General features: G+C 48.4%; 1 protein-coding gene across 4 annotated transcripts; it reads right to left on the reverse strand.

The window, feature by feature from the left end:
• Positions 1–2,391: 2,391 nt before the first annotated feature.
• Dnajb5 (DnaJ heat shock protein family (Hsp40) member B5) lies at positions 2,392–11,426 on the reverse strand. 4 transcript variants are annotated; one of them, XM_023715922.1, is made up of 5 exons: positions 11,237–11,426; positions 10,250–10,391; positions 7,702–7,946; positions 4,004–4,605; positions 2,392–3,798 (listed from the first exon to the last, which is right to left on the reverse strand). In XM_023715922.1, exons 1-5 carry the CDS (start codon positions 11,397–11,399, stop codon positions 3,565–3,567), a joined length of 1,386 nt encoding a protein of 461 aa, XP_023571690.1. In that variant the 5' UTR covers positions 11,400–11,426; the 3' UTR covers positions 2,392–3,564. The 4 variants fall into 4 exon arrangements, with proteins under 4 accessions (XP_023571690.1, XP_004631943.1, XP_004631944.1 ...); XM_004631886.1 differs by having other exon boundaries at positions 10,250–10,394; XM_004631887.1 differs by lacking the exon at positions 10,250–10,391.
• Between the last annotated feature and the right edge of the window lie 10,347 nt (positions 11,427–21,773).

Below are 21,773 nucleotides of genomic sequence, written 5' to 3' on the forward strand. Positions count from 1 at the left end.
TAGTCCGTAATAGTAGTGAGTTATCAGCACAACTGACAATTGTCTGAAATTGTTGAATTGAGCCTTTTAGAGCTCAGCATATTAATATAGGTTTACTTTTTATACATGATGGTTACACTTTTCTGTTGGATGGTTAAGACCAAGATAAAGCAAGACCTATATTCAGTCAAATCCCCTCAGGGTTTACCCTGAAACCATGTACAGCACCTTGTAGATCTTTTGTTAGTGTCAGCCATCTGGATGAGTCATGGCCATTGCTTGACCAATTTGCTCTCTGTGAAAGCCTGAGAGAATTTTTTCTCTCTAGGTGACTCTCCTTAGGCACAATGTATTGTCAATCATTTTCTTCTGTGGCCCCACAATCTCCTTGGTCAGAAAATTTGGGACACCCCTGAGTTACAGGCTGTCACAGCAGAGGTTCTCTTGTGTCCTGAGTCCTCACTGACCTTGAAGGGCTAGGGCCAAAATGTTGGCTATCTTTTTAGCCCATCAATCTGTCTAATTTTTGGTCTGCAAACTTTAGTTGTTAAACATCCAGAAGAGAAGCTTACTGATATTATTATCCTATAACAGAGGCAGTTAAGTTTAACATCACTCTGAATATCACATAGCTTAGACATAAAATGGAACTGCTATTTTCCAGCAACCATGGATGTTCCAAAATTTAAATCCCTACAGAATGTTAAAAACAATTACACATTTTTTACACAGATATTTAGAAATCAAACCATATTCAACATTATAGCAGTACAATCCTGCTACATTTTGTTTTTCTGGTCCTTCATTTATTATTACCTCTTTTTTTTTTTAGCATACATTTATTTTAAAGAGAGTATAGCAGTAACAGATGTGACATTAGAAGCAATATGCATTTAGAAGACCAAAATGACAGGTATTTTTAAGCACGGTTTTAGCATTACACATTGCTGTGCACAATGTAGTTGCTTAGTTCACAGATATCAGCCTATAGAGTTAGTCAGGGTAAGAATTCTATCCATTAACTACTATTTTCAAAAACCTGATGGATGTTCTTAGGACCATTGCCTTAACCATTTTGTTTATGTAAATGTATGGTTTTGCTCCTACCGTATTTCCTAACTTCTTTCCTTTCTCTCTTTACGTTGCATATCTATTTTCTTCAGGGATTTTAATAATTAAGGTTATGGTGGATTTTGTCAGAAGTCTTATCTGTGTCTATCATTATGATCATATGGTTTTTGATTTTGCTTCTGTTTATGTGATGTATTACATTTATTTTATTATTATTATTACTTAGTTTCTTATGTATTTTAATACAGGGTCTGCGGGATCTTACACAGATGGAGCTCATACTGATTCTCCTGTTTTCAGCCTCCCCAGGAATTATAGGAGTGTGCACCATGCCTGGACTTGGTCACACTCAGTGGGCCGGACAGTGAGGTTGGTGTGGCATATGGTACCAGGGATTGACCTCTGGTCCCTGCACTTGCCTAGGCAGGTGCTTAGTCTGCCATCTCACTGATACAAGAATGTTTTTAGCGTCTCTGTCCTGGGATGAAAAGCAAAGCAGGAAGATCTGCTGTGAAGCACAGTCAGTGACCACTGTCTTGAGGACACTGAGCTCAGCAGGGCATGCCTGTCATGCTTGGCCTCCTCCTGGAGATGCAGCTGTCATGCCCAGAGGAAATTCAGTCCAGGAGTAAGTCCTGGCCCAGGCAGAGGTGGGAGAGGGCAGTGTGTGACCCCAGGGCTCCTCCCAGCTGGGCCCAAGGGAAAGGATGGACATGTCATGATGAGTCACTTCCCAAGGGATCTTGGCGGAGGGGTGGACTTGTCTCAACAGGGGCAAGCAAGTCAGATTCTAGGGCAGACATCCCCAGAAAAGTGTGCTCATTGTCTCCTGGGAGCTCAGGTCTCCATTTACACCCCACTAGTTTGGGCCAAAGATGTTGGCAGCTTCTAGTTGCCCTTTCTACTGCCCAAACCTGGTCCTTGGGGATATATTTTTTCAGTCAGGAGAGAAAAAAGAAAGAAAAAGAAAAAAGAAAGAAAGAAAATTCCTCTTCTAGGAGGAAAATGTCTGTAACTCAAAGAGATATTTTAGACAGAAAAGGAAAATCTATTCCAGTAGATCTCATGGTGACACATTTTCTGAAGGGGATGGTCTCTGTCAGGACCAGGGGTATTTTTTCTTCCAAATGGCCATTTATTCTAATAGATGAATGGTGTCTCCTGTCTTTGTTGTATTTGAGTCATTTTGGAATCCCAAGAGTCTGAACTTGAAAGCAGCTTCTGCTTGTTCTTCAGGGTCTGCTTGGCTTCGTGCAGGTGACCAGGGCCCCAAGAAAGCTGAGAGCAGTACTCACACAATGTCTCATACACTCCGGCTTCACTGCTTCTGCTCAGATGCTGTATTTTTAAAATACTTTATTTTTCATAATACTGTCATTACAAAAAATACAAAAAAAACCTACTATAAAAACATTCAGGGGCTTGTCAAAGTGAGAAAACCTAAAGACCCCACCCCAGGACCAGCTGAAGCAGTCTTCTCCCAGCTCCTTCACTATTGACTTTTATACAACTGGGGGAGTGGGGTGGGGTCACGCAGGCATAAAAGGGATGGAAATTCCCCACACAGCCTCCAAGAAGGGTAAGAAATAAGTAGCTTCACATATCACAAAAGTGGGACTTGGAAGTTTGGGGTGGCTAGGCCCTGAGTTCAGTGTGGGGAGAAACCTGTGACCCTGAATCTCTTGTTGGGGAATAGCTGCCACCTGACCCCAAAGCCCTTTCCCTTCTTGATGCACTCTAGGAGATGGGCCCTGACCCTCCTCAGCCTTCGTACCTCAGGCCCTTCCTCCTTTGCTCACCCTCAAATATTCCTCAGAGCAGCAGGGAAGGCAGACCCTCCGACTGTTGGGTGTAGGCTGGGCAGCTGATAGGGAGACTGCTGAGGGTCAGTTCATCTCTCTCCCCCAAGTGAAAAGTGTCTCGTGCTCAGTGGCCCTGTTCGAGGGTTGCAGACTGCCTTCATGTTTCCTCACCTCTCCCGTCTCCTGGAGAGGCACACACAGCTCTAGATGAGTGCTCCATGTGCATGGATATGTGTGCGATAACCTTGGACACTGTGGACCTGGGGTGGGGCTTGGAGGCCAGTGTCCTTAATATCCTCTTCCTCCCCCAATCAGGAGGAAACAAAAGGGAAGGGAGAGGAAAGGTATCAGCAAGGATGATGATGAGGAGGACATGCTATTTACAGGCATAGACAAGGGATCTATATCTTCAAGTAGCACTCAAGTCACTCCCCAGCCACTGGAGTGGAAACTGGATTCAAAGCTAGTGACATGAAAATTCACCCCTGGCCTGGGCTAGCTCTCCCCACCTCCCTCCCATTCCCCAAAGCAGCCCAGCTTTGAAAAGGGTCAGGGACAGGAACATTATCCTGAAAGCCAGTGGCTTTTTTTTTTTTTTTTTGCATTTTAGAAAAAGTTGCCAGTGTTCAGTGGATGACAAGCTGGGTGCACACTGGATGGGTTGAGTGTGGGGGTATTGCTGTGGTAGACTCTGGACTAGCTGGGGCAGAACCTAGGAACAGGGTAGGTGCTGCTTAAGGATCTGTCGAGTCTGTGGTGTTAATCTATCTGGGAAGCGAACTTTGAACTCCACAATGAGGTCTCCCCGCTGAGTGGGGACCTTGGGAAAGGGAAGGCCCTCCCCACGGAGTCTCTTCACGGTGCCTGGCTTGATGACATCATTGCAGGGCAAAGGGATCACTCGGCCATCAATGGTGGGAATGTTCACGGTGCAGCCACACAGTGCCTGGGGAAAAAGAGGCAGAGAGTGAGGAAAAGGCTGGACAGAGTGGGAAGGGAGGAAAACCTTTGAAATGGGGAAAGAGTGCCAGGAAGGAAGAGAATGTTTCCCATCACTGCCACCCCAACATACACACACACACACAGACACACACACACACACACACACACGTCACATACACACCACCCACACCACCTTGAGCAAGCCCCACCTCCTTGAGGCTGATAAGGGCACTGTAGAGCACATTGGTGCCATCCCGGCGGAAGTGTGCATGGGGCTTGTCCTTGAGCACGAAGACTATGTCGGCAGGGATGTTGTCAGGTGTGGCGTCGCCCTCTTTGGGGAAGGTGATCTTGGTGCCTTCCTTCCAGCCACGCTTGATGACGATGTGCAAGATTTTGTCCTCGGTGCGCACAGTTCGCCCATCAGGGTTGAGGCGCCGCCTTGTGATCTTCATGCGCTTGGTAGAGCCATGGTAGATCTCCTCCAGGGACACTCGCAGCTCATGCACCACAGGTGGGTCCTGCACTTTGCGCCGGGGGTACAGTGGTTCTGGGGCTCGCCTTGGACCTCTACTCAACCCATTGAAGCCAAAGCGGCCAAAGGCACCAAATGGGTCCTCATCTTCATCCACATCCATGTCATCTGGGTCAAAGCCACTGAAGGGCCGAGTGGAGCGGCTGCTGGCAAAGAAGATATCGAAGGGGTTGGAGCCACCAAAGAAGGAGGCAAAGGTGGCGTGAGGGTCCCCATGAAAGGTGTAGTGAAAGGAGCCACTGGAGCCACCTGATGAACCACCGCCAGTCTTCAGGCCTAGAGGAAGGAGAAGTTAGGGGCAGTGTGGTCCATCCCGGAGCTGCCCCAGTGTCTTTCCCTTGCCCTCTATCTTTTGGTTTGTGGGCAACCATTAATTCCTGTGGAGGTTGCCAAACAGAGTAAGAAAAGCCTCTGGCAAGATTAATTTCCACTCTTAATTAATCACACATTTAAGCATAATGTAGATGTTGAGGTCAGATTACCAAAGAGTTAGAAAAGCAAGGACTAGGGGATTTCTGGGAGGTGACCTCCAGTCCTGTAATCTTTTTTTTTTGGCAGAACCAGGGATTGAATTCAGACCCTTGCTTTTGCCAGGCAAGTGCTTATTCTACTGAGCCATCTCCTTGGCCCCTCTATTGAGCCATCTCCCTGGCCCCTAATCTTTTCCACATACAGCCCAGATATATCTCACAAAGCCTTGAATAACTGACCTGGTGTCACATTACAAGACATACCTGGCTCCCCAATCTCTGTCTACTCATTTCTAAAACATACAGGACAAGAGACAACCAGAAAGGATTTTACTACATAAAGGATAGTAAGTGACCTCTCCCAAGTGAGATGGGATATAACCCAGGAGGGAGCCCACTTTTTTTAAAAAAATAATTATTTTGTTGATACAGGGTCTTGCTATGCAGTTCGACTTGTAGTGTTCCTCCTGCCTCAGCCTCCTCTAAACTGGGATTACAGGCGCATGCCACTACCCCTGGGCCAGCGTGGTGCCTGACATTCTGGGGCCTGGCACAGCATGTGGTACTGAGAATTGAACTGAGGTCCTTGAGCTCACCAAATAGGTGCTTAGACAGCTGAGCTATCTCCCCAGCCTGGGGACTCTGCTTTTTATTTTGCTTCTAATAATCCTCTTCTTTCCCTGACTCTTGCCCAAACAGAATGAGAATTAAAAAGCAGTAAAGTTAATTAATTTGAAGAAAACGAGATATTTTTCTAGAGAAGGTTTTCCAACAAGCTGTACACAGCATTGTAGAACCCCAGTGAGTGTCATTCACATGTTGTATCCACAGAGCCTACAATGGGAATGGTGCTACACAACATAAGCCCTACATCCCACACCTAACGTTGAGCAAACACCATGCGTGAATGGGTTGGCACAATGCAGGTGGTGACCTCAGCTGCTCTCTCTGGAGCCAGGAACAGATCCTATCTAAGAGAAGCTGATTTCTGGATGTTGCCTTCAAAGGGTAGTGGTGGTGGTGATGGAGGTAATGGGGGTAGGAAGGGGAGGGGATTAACTCGGAGTTGATCTAGAATTTGTAGATTCAGGGGTGGGGCCCTTTCTCTTTAAGGCCTTTATCTAGAATTTCAATTGGCTGTGGAAGCCTGAGCCTAAATTAGCCTGTTATTTCTTGGGGCTAGGAAGGCAGATCTGGATTTCATTAGAGAGGCCAAGTGGTAAGCAGTTCAGGGACTTGTGCAGCTGCCTCTGCATCCCTCCCCCAAGGCCTAGGGGCTGTTATTTCCTCCTACTGAGGGGGTGACTATCAAGTGAGTTCAGGAAGCTTGAGGGAGCTCAGTGCGGGAGGGGGGTTGGACTAATGATAGGAGGGGGTAATTCTCACTGTGGGGATTCCTGCACTGCCACCACCACCTTTTCAAACCCGGAACAACTTGTTCCAAGCTGGAACTGTACACAGCGTCTATGTACACAATTGTTCTCGCTGTTGAGGAGGAAGAAGGGTGGACAGAAACAGAAATGTAACCATTTCCAAGGTTGCTTCTCCCGCCCCAGAGTCTGCAGGTCTGGATAAGGCTGTGAAGCATCAAGGGCCCTCATAGCATGTGTTCTACATCTGAATCCAGTGCCCAGGCCCAGAGTCCAAGGGGTACCCTTCACTTAGGAGGGGTGAAATTTCAGGGTAGCTCTTCCTGTGCTTGCTTCTTCCTACACAAAGGCAAGACTGAGGGGAAGGATGAGAGCAATTCTGAGACTGCTCACATGGTGGCAAGGTATCCACGAGGCTTACTCTTCTCCCACCGGAACCCCTCCCACTCCTCTATCCCAGAGAGAAAATGCTGGGGATAAAGCTGGGGATTCCAGCAGGTTCCTGGTGAGTCTGGGAGTTGGTAAGTATCAGAAGTGGACAGCAGGGAACAGAGGGAACAGAAAAGAAGAGAAGGTTGGAAAAACTGGGGTATGTAGGATAGTGGAACACAAAGCAAAGGCTAAGGGGAAAAGAACATCTTTTGAGCCCCTGTTTTGTATCAGGCATAGTACATACCATTAACCCATTCCATTTGGAAGATACAGCAGGGAGGGAAAAGAGGAACACAAGAAAGGTGGATGTTTTGGGGAAGGAAGGACAGTTCTCTCAGAAAGGAGAGTCTTCAGCTGTGACAATGTCTCTTAATATAGCCTGACAGGTGCCTGAGGCTGGCGGGTGGCAGGCAGCCCTGAGGGGCAGGCCCAGAATTAGCAGCTACATCATGCCCGTGGGATGTGTGGGGAGGGGCCACCCTCTCAGAGGCTTTATTTGGGCCTTTCCTGACACCCGACCTGTGCTTGGCCACCAGCTGCCCCAGGGAGGGGGTCAGATGCCAGGGGCAGTTCCCCTTGCAGCCTTGGACCCCTGCCACTTCCTTGGTGAGGTAAAGCTCCTTCTCTGTTCTGCTAGCCTGAAGTGGGCAGAGGCAGGGGAGGGAAGACAACCACTTCTACTCAGAACTCTGGTGGTTAATCCTTAGTTGCCTAAGGGCCAGACTTTTATGCTGATGAATGTAAATGTTCTGTCCTCAGAAAGCCATACAGGCTCCTCTCCCCAACTTTTCCCATCAGCCAATGGGCAGCAGGGACTTCAGTCAGGACTAATAAGGCTGGGAAGTAAAAAGGGAAGGCCTCTGGCTCTGGCTTTAGACCTCTCTAGAGCCAGAACTTGAAAAGTGAGAGGGGAGAGAGGTGGGGAGAACCACAGTAAACTGAGGCTCAGCAGTGAGTGGTCTCCCCTCCCCGCAAGTGTCTGCACTAAGAACGCTTGCCTCCCTCACCCTCTTTAGCTTCCATCCCCTGCTGCAAGAACTGGCTCACCCAGGATTCCAGACAAAGGCAGGCCAGGACTGGACTACAGTACACCCTCTTACCTTCCTCCCCATACTGGTCATACAGGCTTCGTTTCTTAGGGTCACTCAGCACATCATAGGCCTCTGCTATCTCCTTAAACTTCTCCTCAGCGTTGGGTTCTTTGTTTTTGTCTGGGTGGTACTTCAAGGCCATCTTCCGATAGGCTTTCTTGATCTCATCTTCATTGGCCCCTGACGGGATCCCAAGAATCTTGTAATAATCTTTTCCCATCACAGCCACTGGACCGGTGCTGGTCTCCTTGTTTCTGAAAGAAACCCACAGCCAATCCTTGGTGCCCTTATTCTTGACTCTCCAGGCCTGTTCCTGATGATCCTAAAATACCTAAATGATACCCTATGTCACTGTCAGCAAGTCATGCCTGTTCTGTGGGGCTCTGTCTCCCCATCTGTAAAATGAAGGCTTTAGACTAGATGATCTTTTCCAGATCTGACATCCTAGGATTCTGTGATTCCTTCCTCAGCTTCTGGGTTTTCCCAGCAAGATGCTGAAGGTTGTAGCCCACTTCTTGGGGCCAGACTGAGGATTTCTTCTGGGGAAGGTGGCAGTGTCGTGGACTGACAGACCCACGCGCAAAAGCTGCAGAAGGTCGATGTACTGGCTGAGGTCACCTGAACATCATGACTCCTACGCCACACCTCAGGCATGGTGCCCAGGCAGAGGGCAGCTGGGGCAGTGCCTAGCACCGGGCACAGGCCTGGGTCTTCAGCCAGCTGTCCTGGCCAGCTAGGCTGAGTCAGGGTATGGATGTCTGAGCCCTCCCTTCCTTTGGAGACCCCAAGCCTCCCTGCCCCTGCTCCCTAGACTATGCTAAGCCTCACATGTGACTCAGATCATGGTGACTCACAGCCTTTACTGCTCCAACGCCCTCATTAACTGGGGGTAACACTGTCCTTCCCCCAATCAGGGCAAGAGTTGCCTTTACTCATTTCCTAATGTCTATACACAAAGCTGTGTGTGAAGACTTGTCTGTACTGCTTAAGCTTCAGTGGAAAAAAGCTTCCCAGGAATAGGGCCTTTTGGAGCCCTAACTGCTAGGAGACAACTGGACACTACCCACTATTTCCTAAACACCTTCCCTGAAAGTCCCTCCCTCTCACCTGTCCATGTGTGGTGTAGGACCTGACCCAGCCCACACACTCCTAATGACCCCTGGTGCTGGGGCAAATGATACATGGAGAAAAAACATAGGCTCTGATTCTCTCACTCTGGTCCCTTTCCCTCCCCCCCAGTGCATCCGTAAGGATAGGATACAAAAGGGGGCTTTCCTCTGTCTAGAGTTATTTGGGGGAATGGCCAGAAGCCATTCTGTAGCCCTTTGAGACTCAGCCAACCCCTGCCGAAGCTGGGAGAACCAAAGTCTTTCTAGCAATGTCCTGGGCGGGCAGCCATAGCCAAATCCTGCTTTTCTGCTATGATTGCCTCAAACTAGAGAGGTGTACAGGGTATCCTAGCAGGGATGAAGGCTATGACTGGGTGAAGGGGAAGCCGCCAAAGCCCCGGGTAGGCAGTGATGATGACCCTGGGTCCTGCCCCCACAGGGACTGTTGCAGGTGGCTGGTTTGACTCATGGTGCTGGGAGTCACCTCATTCTGATGAGAAGGCACCATATAGGCGGGTACTCCTCCATCTCCCCACACTAGCATGTCACGTCTGTGGGGGAGCTGGGGTTGGGGGAGGCAGAGAAGAAAGAGCATCTGGAGGAGGGCAGCCATTTTCGGAAGCAGCAGTAGAAGCTGTCTGAGAGGGAGCTGGGGGTGGTCTGCCATCTCTGCCTTGGCCCACACCTTCTTTCCCCTGGGACTGGGAAGGAACCCTAGTACACCACCGGGTGTCCCATGGAACACTAGCAGCTTCTAGCCAGAGGGCAAGTAGAACCACTCACTATCCGCCCACCCTCCTTTTGTTGTCCCCGCATTACCCTTTCTCACGGCCAGCTTCCTCCCTGGCACCCACCTGCTAGCTATTCTAGACCCACATTCTCTTGCCTCCACAGACACAGGGCAAACTGTTTCAGGACATGCCTCCTCTTCCTTCTCCTTTCCAACGCCCCTCCCTCCCGCTCCCTACCCGCAAGCAAGCCACGTGGTGGAATGACAAAGGAACCCCATGGCATGGCACTGCCTTTGATGGAGAAGAATGACAGGGGATGTTAACTAGTGACAGGAATAAAAAAATGGGGAAAAATGGCAAGAGGGACTGCTGGGGCACTGGGAGGGGAAATGGGTGATGTGGAAAATGAAGTACTGATGGAGAAGTTGAGAGCCAACAAATGAAAATGGCTGAGGGGGAAAGTGAGGTACTGATGGGTCAAGTGGGAGAACTAGAGAGAATATGAAACACTGGAGGTGATGATTAAGAAAAATAGATTGAGAGATGAATGATAAGAGGTGCAATTCATTCACACGTGTGGATGGGAAGGGAAGTCTCTCATGTAATTGGGGATGAGATGAAGATGAGATGGAGAATCAAGTCAGCAATGGTGGGGGTGGCTGATGGGGAGAGTTTGACTTTGTATGAGAATGAGTGCCCTTCTCAGGAGGGACTTACCGAAACTTTACAAACCCATTCAGCGTCCACGCTCGAAGTTTTAAGGGCTCCAGCTGAATTTTAAACATCAAGCTGGCTAAGAAGTCTTCTCCCCAGAAGTGTGGGAAGCTCCGGAAAGCTCCTCGAGCCTGTAGTGGGGGTGCTGCTGGGGGTGGGCAGGAGAGCACTGTGCGCTTAAACATGCCCAGCCAAGCCCCTCACCTCTGATCGCTCCACCGGAGCCTGCTCGGAGAGCTGCAGTTCTGGAAGCCACCTCCTCAGATTCTCAGAAGCCCTTGCCCAGCAAGGCCTGTTTGGTGCCGCAGGAGTGGGACCTGGTCCCCAGGTGCCAAGAGTGAAAGCAGAGGATCCAGGGGCCACCTGCTTGCAGGTGCAGTAGTGTCTGGAGGATTGTGAGTGGCTGTGTGGTAGTGTGACACTGAGGCTGGCAGTGGCAGCGTGTGCTTGTAAGTGGCAGCGTGTGTACCTGTGAGTGGTGTGACTGCGAGGGATGCGAGGCAGTGAGCTCCTCTCGCCTCTCTATGGGGAGGACCCAAGCCCAATCCCCAAGAACCTACTCAATGAAGTCACTAACGGGGAGTCTCCTCCCCCGCAGATGGGCGGAGAGGGGCGGGGCAGAGCAGAGCCTGGCCGGGACAAAAGGCGCGGCCGGGAGAGCAGGGAAGGGGGTTTGGGCGAGGGAGGGGGTAGGTGATGTCACCCTCGCTGGCAGGCTGGCCTGCTCAGAAGCGGCTCCTCTTGGCAGAACCCAAACCCACCGGACCCTCCCCGACGCTCAGACGCTGACTGTCCTCAGTGAGCCCCAAGACTGGGTCGCAGACATCGAGCACCTCGTAGACCCCGAGTCCCCAGTCCCTCATCCCTACAGCAGAATACCCGATGGGTCCTCTGTGTCCCAACCCCCCCACCCCCGCCCTTGGACACCGAGACCCCTGGCTTCGCGACACCCTGCTCCCGAGACCCCCGAGTCCGGCTCGGCACCCTCACCGGTGAGGAGCTGCGGGCCCCGCCGCGGTCCGTCAGATAGCCGCTGCCCCCTCCCCCGGCTCTGGCTCCTCCGCCTCCACTCGGGACAGGAGTCGCCTGCCCGCCGGCCGCAGACAGCGGGACAGGGAGCCCGCCCCCACGGCTCCGCCTCTGCACCGCCCATTGCGCCGTTGGCTCGTCACTCAGCTCACTCTCGTCTGTGATTGGCTATTTATCAAAGAGCGGCTCGGTGATAGCCGCCCCTTCTCCGCCCCGGTCACCCGGCCACACGCGCACACATTCCGGGCAGTGATTGGTGTGGGTCTGATTGGTGCCTTCTGGGATCAGTCAACCACGCCTCTTCTCCATCTCGTCGCGTCATTGGTGAAAGGGACAGAGGGTGGCAACTCCTTGCGCCCTTTGATTTTATTGGTCTATCTGTGAGACTCGGACCTGAGAGGGCGGGCGGGCGGTGGTGGTGGTGGTGGGGCGGCGGTGGCAACTGTATTAGTCCAATCTCCGGTTTGACGGACTGGTCACTTCTCGAATCCCGGAAGAACCTTCTGGAACTCGTGCAACGTCAAAGACAGCCTTAAAGGAAAATTGCGCCCACCAGTTAGTAGTGACATGGGGCATTCTTTCTTCATTTAAGAGAGAGCGAGAAATAGTGCACTCTGGGAGATGTAGTCTCTGGGCCAGAGCCAACAGATCACCCCTTCTTAGCGGACTTCCGTTGAATTGTGAACTAACCTCGACTCGACCTGATTTAGCTTTACTGTACCTTGCTCTAGGGTTGACCTGACATCGCCAAATTTAATCTCAGAACAGACCCGAATAGACATAGTTTGTTTAAGTGGCTTTCTGTTCCTCCTTTGCCTGTAACCTGATGGCTTTTCCCGGGAGTGGCACCTCCATAATTCTCTTTCCAAGCTCCTTTCCAACCTCATCCTGACTCACTCACAATCAGAGCCTTCTCATCAATTCTCATAGCTCCTAATTTAAAGCCCCTCATAACCAACCTTTCATTTTACCTCCACTGGAGTTCCTGAATATTACCCCCCTCTTCCCCACTGTGATCTTCTGTTCCTCCACCCCCATCTTCTGTCCTATTTCTTTCTTTCTTTTTTTTCCGCTCTTTAAAATCTTGTCCTATTCTTTATCCTGTGCATCTTTGGTCTCCTCTATTATAGCTCCCCTTTTAAACTTTCATCACATCTCCGCATGCTCTCCTTTCTAAACACCCTCAGACTCTCTCATCTCAGTCCCCCCCCCCTTAAATAATTAAATCTCAGCCCCAGTGTCCCCGATGCTCAGAGCAGGCGGGGCTGCGGAGGCGGTCGCCAGCGGAAGCCGCCGCACCAGCAGACACTGAGCCTGGCGCCCACGTTACTGTCTCCCAGGCCCATCTGTGCTCCAGGGAGCGGGGGTGGGGAGGGGGTAATCTGGGGGTGAAGAGGGAGAGGGAGTTCTGTGACAAAGGAAGGACCTATAAGAAATTCCCACCTTTTCCTTTGCTGTTTCTTAGAGACAGAGTTTAGACACCTGTGAGGCCATGCAAACTGGAAACTGAAGCTTGGAATACCTAAGCCACAGAATAGAGCAGGAGAGAGGCCCGGGAGCCCTGGGTATTTCTGTGTATTCTTCATTAGCTGCTTTGTTTCGGGTGCTCTCCATAGGGCACTCTCACCACTGGATAAAGGAGTGTGAGTTTAAAATCAGAAAAGGAATTAGGGTGAGAAGAGGATGGAGAAATGCAGTTAGAGGGAAGGTGGGGATGCCTTGATCCATATGGGGGATAAGGGAGAAATGGAGGAGGGGAGAAGGTGAGCAGGAAAGAGAGGGGAGAAAACGAAGGGGTGAAGAGGGGATGGGATGGGGAATAGTACAAAAGGAAGATGGCATGAACAGAAAACTGCAGGGACAGAGCTGATGGGTTGAGGAAGAAAGAGGAGGGGAAGGGATAGAGAGTGATGTGGACATGGGTAGGGTGGCATGAGGGAGCCTAGGACTGGTGCTGGCTGATCAGATCTAGGGATTCTCACTCCCCTGCTCCATGAGTCGTGGGGGCCCGGGTTGTGGGTGGCTCTGCCTCTTCCTTTTCCACTTCTGTCTCTTGCCTCCCCCAGCCTTGCCTGTGCCAACATGGAGGCAGGGTTTAGTCACCAACTCTTACCTGGTCCCTGCTAATGCCACAGTGTAGGCTTGAGCCCACAGATAGGCAGGGTTGTGCCCTCAAGGTGCTGGTGGCTCAGACTTGTGTTTCTGAACCACAGCTGCTGCCTGCTGTCTCGCTGTTCTGGCAGTGGGTGTGTGTCTAGGAACCAGGGCACACAGTATGGTACAGACTATGAGAAGAGAGTCAGACTGGCAACACTATGAGGCTACATGCCATCCTTGTGTCTCATTTTGTCTTTTATAAATGATAAATGCAGAGGCCAAAGCAGTACCTTACAGGGCTTTTGGGAGGGTTAATTAAGGTAACACATGGAATGTGATTAATTCTGAGCTTGGCACACAGTTAAAGCTCAACTAAATTAACTATTACATTGTGTTCACAGATATCTGGGTGTGTGAATGCATCTATAATTTTTTGTATCTGGGATTGGGACTTATTAGCATTGTTGTATTTGCAGTTCAATTTGTGACTGAGAATGTATCTGTATAATTGACTGTGTAGTAGTATGCTTGTTTGGTTACTCATTATAAGTACATGATTTTGTGTCAGTGTACAGATGTGATTAAATGTGTAAGCATGTGTCTGCATAACACAATGTGGATGATGTATGTGGCTGTTGAGACACTGATACCATGTCTGCCAGTGAATGCAGAGATCTGTGATCATGCCAGCCCCAAACACCCCCTCTTACCCTCCCTCCCCACAGAGACGTCATAACCCTAGGTGTCCCTCATTTCCTCACCCTGAGGGAACCGGAACTTGTGGGCAGGGGCATGGGTGGTTGCCAGTGAGGAGGTGTTTAGACAAGAGCACATGTTCCCTCCTAGACTGTGTATGGGAGGGGTAGCATCCTAACTTGCACACATCTCAAAGCCACCAGAGGAAGTGCTGTCCCCCTCCTGTTCTCAGTTTTCTGTCTTGTCACCATGGCAGCAGTTGCCAGGGGCTCCCATGGTTGCTAAGAACTGGGTGTGGGAGGCTGCCAGGCCCAGTTGCCAGTAGAAATAGAGAATCCTGGGGGGAGCAGAGACTACCCCCACAGCTGTCAGTTCTTCAGCAACAGGACTGGACCTTGGGCCTCTCCCATCCCTAAATTGTATCTATGTGGTAACACAAGGTAGGGGTCTTTAACAGGAAGTTGAAACTATGATACTTGGATATACTTTCTGAAAAGGGACCTCTAATTCTGTCTCCCATCCTTCATACCTCAGTCCTGGGCAATATCCCTGCATGAATTCTCCAGTGATTAGGTGCTCGTTACTTGGATTCTATGAGAATCTATTAACTTGGATGCCTACCAATTCCTTTCTGTGGTTACTCTTAGCATTTCACCTGATTTATACTTCCTTCAGACACTTGGCCCTAGGCTTTGATCTTACATCAAGTTCCAACTTCAGCATCAATCTGAGGCACTGACTTTGGTTACACTGAAGTCCTGAATAAGACAGCTCCCCAAATCCATCCACAGCCTAAGCTCTTCTCTTACACATGACCAAACCCTAATTTTGTTACCAGACACTTGGAACTCACTCAGATTCAGTTATGATCCTGTACAGTGGGTACTGGTCTGTATCTAACTCCCTGGTACCAGTGTCTCTGTGCATGTTCTGAATCTACACAATCAGTTCTATACGGGCTTAAAGGGGTTATTTCTTGCTTTGGGGTGAGATGGCAGTGCTAGACCAGCAGAGGGCATGCAGCATCAGGTTCCAGAACAAAGCTTCCAGAGCTCTTCTGTGATTTAAAGAAAGTGAAGTTCCCGGGTTTTTGATGCCAAAACATTAGGGTGATGTAGTCCTTATAGTTATCAGACTTCTTCCAGTTCATCCAGGGTTCAGGTTTGGCATGTGCCAGAAGGCATGTATTGACTAGCATTTTAAGATTCAAGAGGACTTAGAACCCAGTAAAGTATTTTCCTCTGAGCACAACGTTTCTGTCATATATTTATACAGATTCACTGCCATCCTTTGTATACAACTGTCCTTTGATCCTGTTGGGGAGAAACATACCCTTCCATATTGTACACCTTTTGTCTTAGCTCTCCTGGAGACCACCTCAACCTCATCAGCCCCATGGGCCACATGCCTGCACTCTGCAGTCCTTGTATCTGTCCTTCTCCAGGATGCATCCTTTCATAGGGTGCTCCTCTGCCTTGATCCCAGCTACTAGGACCACATTCTTCTTTACAGGTTTCAGTTTGTGGTGTCTGGCTCTGATTAACATCTTCCAGGAGTGCTTTTGCAGTGTATGAATGAGCCAGCCTGCCTCCCTTCTCTGACTCTGAACTTCTTTCCACATAGCCTCAGATTGTATCAATTCAGTTTTTGGTGGTTACCTCATGCAGTTCATTCACAGCAAGTTAAGACTTCATGCTTTTTTTTTCCTGAACTACTAAATCACCTTTTGCCCATCTGCATCTGTTATGGATTTTGAAAAACCAAAGATACATGAAATAAACAAAAAATATTTTGATAACTTTTGAATTTGATGGCAATCTCTAAGTTTGAAAATTTCTGCACTTGATGTTTACTTAAAGGTGGGACAAAGACTCCAACCTGCTGGCTTGGCTGTGACTTCAGCACTGTGGACAGAGACCACTGGCAGTACCCCCACCTCTGGTGAATATTGTGGGACAGTGGAATACACAGTTTCAGATGGAGCAGAAATCCTTGCTCCTCACTCAGTACCTTGCAGTGTACTGAGCTGTCTGCTTTTTTCTTTTTTCTTTTTTTTGAGACAGGGTCTTGCTATGTTGTTCTGGCTGGCCTTGAACTCAGTATGTAACACAGGCTAGCCTCAGACTAGCAGCAACCCTCTTGTCTCAGCCTGAGTGCTGGGGTTACAGGCCTGACACCATACCTGGTGTAGCTCTTTGCTCCTACCAGTCTCATTCCGTCCTTAATCAACTACCAGCTCAGAAGGCAGATAGGACAGGGGCAGTTTTTCAGATTTTTACAGATAAAAAACAACAAAACAAATTCAAAAGGTCAAACTTTAACCAATAGTTGGAAATGGTGGAAGAGACAGCACTGCTCCATGTTTAGCAAATTTAGCAGCCACTATTTCTTTTTGGGAAATGAGATTCTTCAGATTCAGAGGAAGTCAGAGCAGGACAGGTGGGTGGAGGTTTGTGTGAAGGTGAGGCTCTGACCAACCATAGTACACGACAACTGTACATGACAGTTGGTGGGATGCACATTCGTAGGAGGGAATAAGGTGCCGGACAGGACTGCTGGACTGGGGTTGGCATAAACTTGATCTGCTCCACAGAGACTCAGCTTTTATGCCCCTTTTTCTGCCTTGATGCTCAGATTTCCTGGAGACAAAGGAGATGACAGTATGATGCCACTAAGCTCCTCTGGATCTAATGGATCTCCCACCCCTATGGAAAAACTTGGGTGAGACAAGGTAGTACAGTGAATGAGTAGAGTTGTACATGTGGTAAATCTCTGATGTGGCTATAGGCTTGGAAGCCTGATTAGGTCTATTTCCAGGGATAGAAAAGAGGGGACTGAGTGCCCCATCTGCAGTACAAATCTCTGCTTTTTGTGGTGCTAAGGATCAAACTCAGGAGCTTGTTTGTACATGCTAGGTGACATGTTGCTGAGCCCCAGCCCCAGACTCTTTATAAGATTTTTTTGACGCTTACTTTATGTGAACCACTTGGGACTTTCCAGTACATAGAAGTGGCCAACTATGTTAACAGGTACGTGTATGTGAGACCCTTGTGATTTTGGAGGTAGTCCAGAATCGCATTTATAGAAGAGATTCTTCGCACGTGGGAACTGGCTGCTCTTACCAGGTAAAGGGATGAATGGGGGCTACAGAGACCTCGTTCCTCTCTATACTTGAGTTTCCTCTACTCTATCTTCTCACATTAAAAGTGGTAAAATGGGAGGAACCTCCCCAACTAGGGAGATCCCAGAGATCAGAACAGCCAATTTTCTTCCCCATTTTGTTCTAAGTAGGTGCTTTAGACCACCGAGCCATCTTACCAGCCCTTCTTCCCCATTTTGTAGCTTGGCTAGAACTAAGAGAAGTCTCTGAAATTGGCCCTTGGTGAGGAGAGGGACAATATATAGCAGATAGGTTGGGAGACCTTATTTCCTCTTAATTTCAAAAAGCTATGCTTCTCCCCTTTAGCCCCTCCCCATTTCCTGTCTGTGCAGATCTTTGTAACTTCTATCTGGTGCCCTGACTCCCACCCATCACTTGACTCTTGGGAAGGTCAGGGCCAGGAAGCTCTACAGAGCCACTGGATATCATGTTCCTCTTGGAGGCTACTGTGGCTCCTATCTCACTCATCCTCAGGCCCAGAACTGGCCAACAATGGGAAGTTACAGATAAATGGTAATTTCCCCAAACAAAAGGAAGCAGAAAGCTGAAGAGGTGTCACACTCTTTATTATGGTTTCTGCTGTGCTCTGGGAGCTCATCTTGGAGTGTCATGTAGGCTGAGGAAATGGGAGGAACATGCAGCTGTAGACAAGAAGACAGGGCTTGGGGATGCTCTCCTCAGTTTACTGTCAAGTTAGCTTCTGCTGAAAAGTATATGGAAGGGGCATGAGGGATTTGAGGGTGTTGGATCCTCCACTGTCACTCAAGAGCTCCCCTTCTGTGTTTGGGAGACAGATCATGACCATTCCTTAACAGCTGGAGGAATGGCTTTTGCTCACCATGGATAGAGAAAGGCCAACCCAGTGCTATGCAAATTGGAATGTGATTCGGCTCCTTTTGAGCCCAGATGAGACCAGACCCTCTGTGTGTCTGGGGCAGGCAGCCTAGAGGGAGGCAGCTTTTTTAAAGTGCTGGTTGCATCTAATGGAAATTCTGTGACCTATTCATTTTTCTTTTCAAGGCTGCCAAAAATAGGGACAGCAGGAAAGCAACAGCAGGGAAAATGCCCAGCCCCACTCCACTCCAGGGTTGAGCTGTTGGAAACAGGCGTGATGCACTCAAAGTGCCCACTCAAGATCTCTGTTGTCTGGGTTGCAGCCAGGGGCCCAGAGATATCTTAGCAAATTCAGACTAAGTGGCAAGGAGAAAGTAGCAATTATGTTGCCCTGTAAATAGGAAGGATATATAGGGATGAAGGTTACAGATGCTTCAAGGATGTCCTGAAGTTCTAGTATCAAGGTTGATCAACCTTTAAGTGCCAAGTACAGGAGAGTCATGCACTGCATAATGATGATGTTCCAACTAACAATGGCCCCATAAGATTAAATAACCTAGTCATGTTTTATATAAATACACATTATGATACTCATATTACAAAAAAATCACTTAAGATACAGTTCACAGAATGTATGCTCATTGTTAAGCAACACATGACTTCATACTGTGTATCTGCCTTTACTCTGCAGGTTTGAAGGGGACATGCTTCTCTAGAGGTTACTTTTGGCTCTGGGGTGTCATTTATGGCCTAGTTGTTTTGCTGAGCTTCTTTTTAGCTTTTGAACTTCCTGGCACCATTGTTCTAAGTCCTTGGTGCTTGCAATGGTTGAAGTTGTGCTTTGGGCTAAGAGGCATGGGCACAGCCCTGGAGCTCACTGCCTGGCAAGGTGCCCTCTTCTCAGGCAGTCTATGTGCTTTTCATACTGGTGATAGAGATGGGGAAACCTCAAGCCCTGGCCACTTAGACAAGGTTCAGGTTACATTCCATAGAGTGCACCAGGGCCAGAAAGGTGGGTGTTTGCCCTCTGTCTATTGTCTGGGTTGTAGGAAGAGGCAACATATTCATGGCTTCTGCTGCATCTCTCCTCAAAGGAACAGCACTTGAGAACTGAATCAGTAACCAGGAATGAGGAAACACCTTCCCTGGGATACCACAGGGGTCACTGCTCAAATGTCCTGTCAAGAAGAGGTCCCTACCACTAAGAAGATAACAATGTACAATGTATTAATTATTGAAAAATGTCCTATTAATTAGCTTTGAAATTGTCTCATTGATATTTCTCAATAAAATAAAATAAAATAAAATAAAATAAAATAAAATAAAGAGCTCCCTCAGGTGCAAACCTGGGGAGATTGTGTGGCCACAGCCACTCCTTCAATGACCATCTATCCCTGCAGCCCCACATTGTCATTTAGATGCCCTTTATTTAAATCTGAGCATGGAGGACTTCAGGGTGAAAACAGTCTTAGAGTTAGTGGTCCTTCAGAGGAGCATACACAACCCAAGCCTCTCCTGTCTGGGATCTCAAAAAAAGCACTGATCTCAATTTTCTGTAGCCAAGAGTACAAAACATTGAAATACTTTCATACCCTTATTAATAAGGCAGACAGACATTAATTTTTGTACTTGGTAGAATTTCAGTCACAATGATGGAAAAGCTTGAAAAGGGAATGGGCCTCACTGGGTTGAAAGTTTGGGTATCACTATACATATGGTAGTACAGCTTTAGGGATTAGGACACTGTAGTTTGGGTTGGGGGCTTTGCAACTCTGGACTGGGGAGCAGTAGATCCTCCCTTTGATAAAAAGCTAAATGCTTACGTAGAAGAGGCTGGCTGACTCCTTGTGTTTTTCTGCTTTTTAGGACTACTGTGGACTTGGAACTCTTATTATTTGCTAGGGACAGTATCCCCTGGGCCCTTGTTAGCTGAGGCCCCACCAAGGAAGCTTGCTGCCCTCAGATAGGGAAAAGTGATCCTAAATGGGCCTGTTCCCATTGTGGAAGAATCTTAGACTGTTCTGCAGACCCTGGGAAACAGCCAGCCTGATCTGGCTGATGGACTCTCATCACTCACCCATAGAGAGCTAGAAGCAGCACTTCCAGAGTGGTAGACATTGCCTTGATCTGTGAAAGATTAAGGGTCAAGAAGATGGCCTTCAAGTCCTTGTGACTGAAGAAGCAGGAGAAAAAAAGCTGTTCAGCTCTCAAAACTTAGATCTTGTCTTTACTCAAAAACTCTTGTCTTTGAGACCCAGCAGCCCACAGCTACTAATGACTTGGCAGGATAGGAACCAAGAAGAACTCTTGTGTTTAATGTGTTTTAATCTTCTCTGTGCAAAATCTCAGGCCTGGCTGCTTCAGATGCAGTCCTTAGGCTCAAGACTGTGTTTTCTTTATTTCTTCCTCTTTTTCAAAAACTAGACTATACATCAGTCCTGCGAATATGGCTAAAGAGAAGCTGTGGGTTTTGAAATGTTCAGGATCATACATATGAACCTACAATTGCCTCCTGTTTCATTTTGGCCCTAAATAATTTATCCCGAGCAGCTGATCATCCTGCTCTATGCCACTCTTACAGAAAGACTATACAGGGCGGTTAAGAAGCCCCTAGTTGGAGCTCTTCACTGTTCTCTGAGAGGCACTCTTCTTCTGTAAGTACAAGACCTCAAATGAAGGAGATAGATTAGCTTCTATGTGACTATGCTCAGTTCCCTCTTGAATAAATCTTGGTAATCATATCTGCTTGTACTCAAGTCATGCAGCTGGAAACAGAGATATAGAACCTGGACTCTGGGCTAGGGCTAACTCATAACATACTTACTTGCAAACTCGATGACAACTTGGAAAGGGGGTCCTCGCAGGCCAAGCTTGGCACTGTGGTACCTTGCTTGCCCCCATAGTCCTCCCATGTCTGCCCCAAGCCCTAGCATGGAGAGGAAGGACACATGGTGAACAACAAGCAGCAGCAATTGAGGCCACATAGTGATGAGGGAAGGGGAAATGTTCTTTTATAAGGCTTTACTCGGACCTCCTGTGCTTGAGGGAGCTGAGATGCAGATCTTCATAAGCTCTGTTGTCTCGTACTCTTATTGTCATTATGGCTGAAAGCAATCCTTTCTCAGAGCTTTACAGAGGTGCTCTATCTTGAGCTATGGAAGCAGGATTCATTCTCCACACAATGGTGTGCTTTCCTAGTTTTGTGGTTGATCTGGAATGATGGAAAAATGTAAGTCCTCTCCTCTCTTCTTCCATACAGAGCTTGTCCTCAATAGTCTCTGTGGTAGTTGACTTGGTAGTCTAGCACAGAGGGCTGGAACTCCTGCCAACATATTTGTTCCATTCAGGTTGTTTGGGCTTTGGGTCATGAGCAACCATCCAAAAAACAGGGACCAGGAAGATTCACCCTGGATTGTGACTACTTTACTGAAGACTTGTGGTCTTGGCTGAGAGGTTCCTAGAATTCTGGGTCTCTGGCACAGGTTGCCTTTCCCTTTGTTGGTCAACATTTCATAAGCTAGCTTCTTTTTCTGTTATAGGGAATAAAATTTTAAATAAATAATGGGTGAGGAATAAATAAATTGCAGTGGTGATTTTTGACTATTTTTCCATCCCCACACACCTGAGGAACATAGCAGATACCCAGGATAACAGCAGCTCACCACTGAAAAGGCTTTCAGTGTGGGCAGAAAGGGCCTCTGAGCATTTGCA

This window comes from Octodon degus, unplaced genomic scaffold (genome assembly GCF_000260255.1).
Source record: "Octodon degus isolate 3935 unplaced genomic scaffold, OctDeg1.0 scaffold00045, whole genome shotgun sequence".
Lineage (NCBI taxonomy): Eukaryota > Metazoa > Chordata > Mammalia > Rodentia > Octodontidae > Octodon > Octodon degus.

Coding starts and splice junctions, on each gene's coding strand:
- Dnajb5 (XM_004631886.1), bottom strand. CDS start 11,399: ATGGGCGGTGCAGAGGCGGAGCCGTGGGGGCGGGCTCCCTGTCCCGCT. Junction 10,395..11,236: donor GGGCCCGCAGCTCCTCACCG/GTGAGGGTGCCG, acceptor GCCCACCCCCAG/CAGCACCCCCACTACAGGCT. Junction 7,947..10,249: donor AATGGGTTTGTAAAGTTTCG/GTAAGTCCCTCC, acceptor GGTTTCTTTCAG/AAACAAGGAGACCAGCACCG.